At 37.7% G+C, this 8,884-nt stretch overlaps 1 protein-coding gene across 5 annotated transcripts in view; it reads right to left on the bottom strand.

Annotated features, from left to right (window-relative positions):
* Positions 1–342: 342 nt before the first annotated feature.
* The window catches only part of SLC24A2 (solute carrier family 24 member 2), a 199,558-nt gene continuing 191,016 nt past the window's right edge, over positions 343–8,884 (bottom strand). For all 5 annotated transcript variants that reach the window (XM_050944184.1, XM_050944179.1, XM_050944183.1 and 2 more), the window contains one exon: positions 343–8,263. In XM_050944184.1, coding sequence (XP_050800141.1) covers positions 8,014–8,263 — 250 coding nt within the window. In that variant the 3' untranslated portion in view covers positions 343–8,013. The remainder of the gene's footprint in view (positions 8,264–8,884) is intronic.

Genomic DNA, 8,884 nt, shown 5'->3' with positions numbered 1-8,884 from the left:
CCGTATTGTCTACTTAGGTTTTTTGAGGCATGGACTTTTGTTTACTGTCTGTATGCACAGAATGTATCACAATGGGGCTTCAGCCTCTGTTGAGGCAACAAGGTGCTATTTTAATACAAATAATTAATAATAACCTATATTTATAATAGAAATCATAGAAATGTAGCACTTGAGGAACCCTGGAGAGGTCATTTAATCCATCCCCCAATTCTGATATCATTATAAAGTAACAATAAATAGTTTAAAGTGTATTTTTCAGAGCTGTAATGAGAGAATCAAGACAGAAAGAATACTAAACAAAATGACCCGTTTAAGTCTTTTTTTATATTTCACACTCAGAAGACTTAGTTACATAAAGTGACTTACATGAGGAGCTGATTATCAGTAGTACAAGGATGATACATTAGTGTGAAAGAGAGTACACAAGCATAGTGAATAGTTCTGTAATTATAGTGAAGTAGTACATTTGACAGCAAGGGATTATTTCCAAGAGCCTATGTGTAAATAAATATAGCTTTCATACTATATACAAACTTGTATTCAGAGAATATATCAATGCAGAGTTATAGTACAGTTTCATTCAGTGAATAATGATCAACACACACACACACAAAAGCTTGTAATTATCTCGGGGCTACACAAGTCTGTTTTCCATGACAAAAGATTATTTTACATAAATAAATAAGGCTAGGGCTCCAGCTTTCTTTTCCTTTAAGTTAAAAATAAAAGAACAAAGAGTTTGAAAACTGCTGCATTTAAAAAAAAATAGTTTATTACAAAAATAACATCTAGTTGTCATTTATAACATACTACTAAATTTTTCAAGTGACAACATATGGGGCTGATCTTGAAAATCCCTACTAACTTAAGTAGTTCTTATTCCTGTGAGTAGTCTTACTGGCTTCAGGATTGCAGGAGTAGGCCCTTTATGAGGAACTGAGACCAGATAACAAAAACAAAAAAGTAACATCTGCAAAGTTTATTTTTGACAATAATTTCAAAGTTGTTGCTTTTCAGCAGATAGTCTGACTCTGGAGAATTAAGGATACCGTAGGAATTGTGATAGAAGTATCTTAGTTTCTGTAAACCTAAAACACAAGGTGCTTATTTTACTGAGGTTTCATTTGGGGAATATATTAGAGTAGTGATGTGAATTAATTGTCATATTACGCCTGAGACTTAATTCTTTGCAACCCCAAAACATCCAGTTTTGGGTGTACATGGACTGCAGGATTGCTGCAGGATTAAATGCCTTGCTGCAAAAATAATGCACATCATTTTTTAAAGTCATGCTGTAAACATTAAGAATATGGACAAATTCTACTTTCTCTTATCTCATTGTCTTTAGTAAAGTTGTGCTTGTGTGACTGAGGGTAGAATATGGCCCAATGTTTGTGTGTTATTCTACCTATCTGAGGTCATTTTGTTAATTACCACATTAACATTTGATTCCTGTTTTGTCTTTTTTTCATCAGAAGATAGGATTGTTGTGTATTTGTAAGAAAGTGTCAGCACTTTGCTAACATATGATGATTGACTTAATATTTTATATTAAACATTATGTAACAGAGATGCATAGTAGGTTATTTAAAAATTAATGCCCATATTCAGAATCAAAAAATGAGCTGCCTTTTTTTAAATGGCTTTGCTTTACACTAAGAAAATTATGCAACATAAAATACTATAAAGTGCAATATCTTTAAACATACATACAAATTTCATTTGGTTTACTCTGGTTTGATGATAGGGAGAATTTGCTGTAACTCTATACTCATGTACAGTACAGTTACCCACTCCTAACTCATATACAAAGTGTGTGTATGCGCATATATGTGTTAGGAATGGGTAAACCTACTGTACATAAGGTTATATAAACTTCTTATTCTGTATGACATCTTGTTTAGGGCTATTTAGTCTTCATGAAATCATGAGTAAAAACACACAAAAGGCCTAGTATGAGCTTTGTCTACATAAGGAGTATGGGACCGTGTCTTACATTTATGTCGTATGGGTACAATGCTTTGTTTAACTTTGGTCTGGAAAGTTTTGGTGGCTGCTTCTTGCTTTCCTTCATACAAGAAATGATTAAGACCGATACACTGACATTTCTGTACCTTTGGTAACAAATTAAGAAGGATAATTTTGATGAGTGAAATTAACTTCTGTGCAGAAGGTCAGTGCAAAACCTATGAACAACTTGAATCAACCTTACGTGCTCAAATTAGGACCAAAAACTTCTAGGCCAAAGTTATTCAAATTATTTTATATATTTGCGATTCCTCAGGCTACCCACCTCACTCATATTAAGCTTCCTAGGAAACAGGAAAATATTAAACAGAATCAATCGGTCCAAGAAAAACACACACACTATCAATTTTATTAACTGCTTCATCTTATTTACAAGGGAAGGAAAATAACTTCTCAAAATACAAGTGTTTAAACTATTACATCTATTTGTATCAGTGTTGACTGTATGCTCTAAACTGTTCCTGAAGCATTTCCAATGTATATATTTTATGTTGTATATTTTTCTCTTCAGTAAATGCACACAACTCCCATTACAATTACATCTGTTTTGCCTGTGTGTCAAAACCACAAAAGATTCCAGGGGTAAAATCCAGGCCTCACAGATATAAATGACAAAATTTCTGTTGATTTCAGTGGGGCCTGGATTTCACCCCTGGACATGGTGTATCCTGATTCATACCCTCATGCAAATCCATTAGCTTCAAAGAACTGACTAGTTGAGAGAAAGATAATATTAGGCCAAAACCAGACAATATTGAACTGGTCGGCATAGTAAGACTCAGTATCTAAAACTAGTGGGGTCTAACTCTTCTTTCAGGGAGCATGCATAATTTACTCAACAAAATGATCTCAGTCTTCCCCAATTCCTTGTTAATTTTTTTCACAATGTTTACATGAATAAACAGCATTTCATAAAATAACGATAGTCAAATAAATATTTTAAATTTTTTGTTACATCTATTAAGTCCAATTCTGCTCTCATTTACACCTTTGCATCCGCAGTGATTTCAGTACGGGTATAATGGAACAAAATTTGTCCCAGCCTATTTATTTCTAATATCGAACAGCATATTAATGGACCTTCATGAAGTCAGAGCTCCAAGGTACTTATATTTTTTTTCTACTCCCATTAGCCTTGCACAACCAATACAGTTATTAATGAGCGAGTTGGATTCTATTCCCTTCTGTGCATCAGCAAGTGTTTACTACATTCCAATCCAACCTGTGTAATGTAACATTACTGAAGGCAATGCGGTTGCCTAAATGTCACTGAAAGCCTAATTTGGCCTGCAGAAACTTTATTACAGGTGATGATGTATGAGAAATAAAGAACAAAGCTTGAATCTCAGATCCCAGGCTGAGTTTTAGGCCTGACAGAAAATAAACAAGTTATAAAATCAATGAGCCACAATAAATATGGAATGACATAATGCCATTTTGCAGAATCACTGTTCAGCAGCCACATTTCTTGAAAGACATAGTGGGCAAAATGATAGCTGCATAAAAATATCCCATTTAAAAAGATTTCTAGGTACTTCAGATCTTTATAGAATTCAGGGTAATCATATGTAACTTATTTTCTGGTAGATCTTCACATATAGCGATAACAATAATATAAGTATAGTGACCACAACATTCTTTAGAGTATGTTATGGACACTATATGGTAGGTGCATTACCATAACAGATATTATATATGATCTCTTGATAAGCATCTGAATAACTTGTGTCACCGGTGTATTTTAATTCTATGCTCTAGGAATATGTAGACAGATCAATTGAACAAACAAGCAGAATACAGACAGGCATTTGGAAACTAAACTGGCTCACAGTAAAATGCAACAGTTAATGTTGCCTGAACTGTTTGTTCCTGCAAAGATATTTGCATTTTGACACCGCAGTGTCTCCAAGCACCACAGTTCCATGCATCCAAATTACCTACCCCAGAGTTCCCAGCACAGTTGTCTGTTACTAGCAAACACTTATAGGACCTAAACAGAATTTTGCAAATATGGGGCCAGATCCTCAAATGGTAGAAACTGGTGTAGTTCCCCTGAAGTTAGTGGAGCTATGCAAATTTGCATTATCATTTGAACAAGGATTTGCTTGATAGACACAGGCAGCAGAAGCTGCACGTTTTGTTATTCTTGAGGAGGGGCAGGGAATCACTTTTAATACCTTCCAAGACGAATGTGTTGGCAGAGGCAATCTAACACCACCAACTTCCTTGAAAGGGAAAGAATGAGTCAGGTATTTTAACATAGCACACAAATGCAGTTACAGTATCCCAGTCACTAGGCCTACTCAAAAATTGTCCTTAGAATTGTTTATGTGACCATTGGACTGAAACATTTTCACTGAATACTATCTTGAAAAAATTATTGTTCTTTCTCCAGCATGCCACAATATTGTATCATATTCAGCTGCTAATGACTTTACTCTCCAGAGCACGTCACAGCTCTCTTATTGCAACTCCTGTTATAGATGTAAATAGGAATGGCGGCTTTTCCCCTTCTGAGTGTGGAACAGATTCTGATGGTAGATGCACTAGTCTAAATGTGGAGTAACTACACTGAGAGCTTTAGTGCACTTAACTGAGATCAAAATCTGGTTTGTGTGTTTTATTGTTTTAAATGTCAAACTGGTGTGTCTGAACTTTTTTTTAAAAAAAACTAAACGGCAAATGCCATTGTAAGCTCTGTTGGTATAGAACTACCTGAACATGAAATACTTCCTGTCTTTATAAAATGATTTCTGTGCCATGCCTGAAAGATAATCTCCTACTAAATAGCAATCCATCATTGCATTACATTTACCTCTGTAGCCACTGCTTGCTTGCTAGTTTTTCTGTTAGTTTTGACTGCCTGATCCTATTTATATCTCATGTGGCTGTGCAAACATTTGACATACACTCTAATCTCAATATATGTGGAATAAGCAATGCTTGGAAGATCAGCCTGAATAAATATGTTTCACTAGTTTGTTTAATTATACAGGTCAATTCTAACTTTCTTTTGAATTAAAAATGTATAATTTTTTGTCAGATTTCTCGTCTCCCTCCTTTCTACCTCCCTGAATGTCTCCTTTCAGTGTTATGCCTGCACCAAGACCTCCTGGCTAAAGGGGCAAAACAGCTGCAGGAAACTGTTAGGCTTTTCAGGAAATGTCAGACATTGAACCTGGGGTATGTCCACCTGGGCCAGCAATTCAAGGTCAATGTCATTTTCTAACAGGGAAAGAATATCACTTGAAGGAGTGACTCACCTATTCCAGTGTAAGAAGATTTTAAATCTCATTTGAAACATAATGTGTCTGCTTTAAAGTACAGTCTTGTGAGTTGTTTCATAGTACTGCTGAAGAGACGTTTCATCACAGTGCACCTTGCTAGATGTTTCTGGTACTATTCAGATATTTATTGTAACTTCAGCAAAATGCGTGTCCTCTTGTGAGTTTGTGCATCTCAGTATATTGTGTATGATTACACATACACCTCACTTAAAGGTTCAACACACTGACAAAGTCCTGCACATATTCTTTGTGGTCATCAGCTCTTTTTATTCCTCTCATCTTAGGGAAGAAGCTCTAGGGGCCACTTGAAAACTTTGTTTTTGTTTGATAAAGCTACTGTGAGTATTGTCATCTAAGATATCACAAAGGATTTGGTGGTTCCCTCGGGATACATACAAGAGTTAGGGCCAATTCTATCCTCACTTATAGCTGTGAAAACCCCTTGAGATCAGTGGGATTTTATTGGTGTAACTGAGTTCAGAATTTGGGCCCTGCATTTTTTCCTCACAGGACTGCCATTGCTTTCTGCTGAGGTCACTGTAAGTATGTATACCTGCTTTTACACAGAACTGTATCTTTATGAAAAAATAGTGAGCAGTGCCAGTGGCACCACTGTAGGTAAAATTGCAGCACAGATAAGGGGATTTCAGAGCAATAGGGGATATGAAATACACTGGGCAAACTTCTGCTCACAGTTACACAGGCACAAGTGCCACTAAAAATGCAAAGGGCACTGCAGGTGTGTAATTAAGAGCAGAATCTGGCTTTGTATGCAATTCTGTACCTGGGTATTAAATCCTAGGCACAAAAAGTGAGTAGCAGACTCTATAGTAACTGTAACTCCTAATCTTCTTGCTTTTGTTCATTAATATCTTAACTTTAATAATATATACTTTTTTCTTTTTGTTATAAATATATATTTCTTACTGTTTGATCTACTGTTTTCTCCGTTTTTATGCTCTATGCAGATATAGTTATGTAGAGATATAAACATACATACAAGGAATACAATGAGGGGCAAAAGTGCTGAAAGCATGGGATATAGAAAGAAAACATGGCCATAACATCAGAACAATCAACCAACCAAAATGTGCTGAGCCCTCTGTTCATAGTCCTGGGCATAGTATTTCCACTGCAGGTGGGATTTAAACCAGAAACAACTCTGAAATGGGTCACTTCTGGAAAACAGATACAAAATGAAATTGCATGAACTCTAACCAAACACAGACCTTGAAAAAACAAACAGGCATTACGCAAAATAATTTTTACTCAGGTTTCAAGTGTCCCGTTTTATATCCAACTATAGGAAATGTACAATCTTTTTCTGTAGGAACACTGATTTCTCTCTCTTTCCTGGGGCTTTTTTGTTCTAATTTTGGACCTGCTTCTCTTCTCATGACTTCAATCTGAGCAGGAATGGGCTCTCTTCTTTCATGGGTCCCCTTAGACCTCCATAATTAACACATGCTACCACCTCAGCAACTCTAGAAGATTTCTGCCTGGGTTTCAACCTGCAACCCCTCCATAATACAATTGTTAGATCCCCCTTGCTAAATTCTCAGACTTACAGGGGCAGGCCCTCAACTGGAATAAGTTATCATAACTTCATTATGGAGCTGTGACAATTTACATCAGCTGAGGATCTGCCCCAAAGCTGATAAGAAAGTATGCAGCAGTGAAGGACTTATTCACAGCAAATAATGGTGGAAAATAGTCTACAAAAGGACATTCACTTCAGCAAGTAGGCAGCTTCCCATCATGCAGCTGCATCTAAATTTTATATGAAATACTACACACAAACAAATCCAGCCTTCTTTCTTATATGAAAAGGCAAGCCTACAGTGGTAATAGCATCAGAAAGACATTGGTACTATTTATAGTATTGCTGCACTATAGAAAAGTAGTGAATTCATTTATTCGTGTTTTCTACTTGCATGCTGGGATGATGCTAGAAGAGGCCACAAATCCCCAGTTTGGGTTTCACCATTGACTATCATGAGTCAGCCTACAGTTCACTATCAGTGCTAGAGCCAGAGTGTCTGGACCCTGCAGAGTTTAGCAGGATTCTATTGAAACATCATGTTCACTTTGCCAAGGGCTTCTAAAGGTCCGCAATGTAGATGTCCAAAATGTGCGCAAGCTCACAGCATATGAATCCATCTGAATAGAGATATGTGCATCCTTTTGTATCTGTTACTCATGCAGATGCTGTTGGCTAACATCTTCCACTGATACATTCAACGGGTAACTACATAAATCCCCAACTAGAGGTTTGTGCTTCTCTGAAATGGATACTAGCGTTCTCCTTGCAAGGTTATACCTGTATGTATCTATTATTCTTTGTTTCTGCATGTAGGCATATATTAATATAGAGAAAGAGAGATACAGGGAAACTTAGCATATGTGTAGTATATATAATAACTTGCATTGCTATAACACACACACAGGACCTCTGCCAGTGAACAGAGATCTTCCAAGTGCCATGCAAAGAAGCCTAAAGGTAGCTGATCTCACTTCTTACGTGTAACTGTTTTGTTCAGCAGCAAATGCATCAGCTGAATAATTTTTCCACTTCAAATCCAGCCCTTTTTATCCTCTTTATGTATTTATTTTTGTAAGGGTTGTGGATCCACTGTTTATTCTCAGGGGATGCTGTCCATTGCAGATATTTGTTTTGTTCAAGAAATGGCACTTCCTACTAGATGGAGACGGGACACAAGATTACTTTATCCTCCAGAAGGACACTGACGATCAGAAATATGAAATAGAGACCAAACATGGTGAAGCCCAAGAATTTATTCATCCTCCACTTGCAGAGTGCAATGGAGAGGATGACAAAGAGTAGCATGATGAAGAGGAGGACGATAGCACAGAACAATCCATTGCTGCTGACAGTCACCGGGGCGAAGCCGTTAATTGCAGCATACAGGAGCCATGGAAGGGGAAGACTGAAAAACACAAAGAGAAATTGGAAATGCCATAGAGAAACAAAAAGTGGTATTAAGTATACTTTGGAGGCACTTCAACATAAAGCTGTTGATTTAAACATAATGAAGCCCATCTAATAGGTTAGTGCAGGGACACAATAAGAGAGGCATTAGGTAACATACTAAAAAGAAAAATTCTGTACTGGGCCTTGGGGGATGAACTAGATCAGGCTGAGCAGCAGGTGTGGCTAGGCTGGCAGACATCCTGTTTCTCAGCAGTTACCTCCAGAAAAGGCCAAGGCACAGATGGGCCGGTTGTAGAAGACTAAGCCCAGTGTACAAGGTGGTGAGGAGAATGGGATTGCCTATTTTTTGTGTCTGCACAGCATCTAGCACAGGGGTCGGCAACCTATGGCATGTGCGCCAAAGACGGCATGCGAGTCCCGGCAGGCAGCAGCATGCCATTAAAAATCCTGCCTGGCCCGCTCTTTTCCGCCCTCAGCCCCCTCCCGCGGGGGCAAGAGGCAGGGGGGCAGAAGCTTGGTCCTGCCAGCTCCCTTATCTCTTCCAGCAGTGTGCTGGGTTCCTGCCCCTCCTCCACCTCTCTGTCCCTCCCTCCCTGCCAGCTGATCAGCTGATTGC

Source organism: Gopherus flavomarginatus, chromosome 3 (genome assembly GCF_025201925.1).
Source record: "Gopherus flavomarginatus isolate rGopFla2 chromosome 3, rGopFla2.mat.asm, whole genome shotgun sequence".
Lineage (NCBI taxonomy): Eukaryota > Metazoa > Chordata > Testudines > Testudinidae > Gopherus > Gopherus flavomarginatus.
Note: the sequence above shows the minus strand (reverse complement) of the source record. Positions and strands in the feature narration are given on the sequence as shown.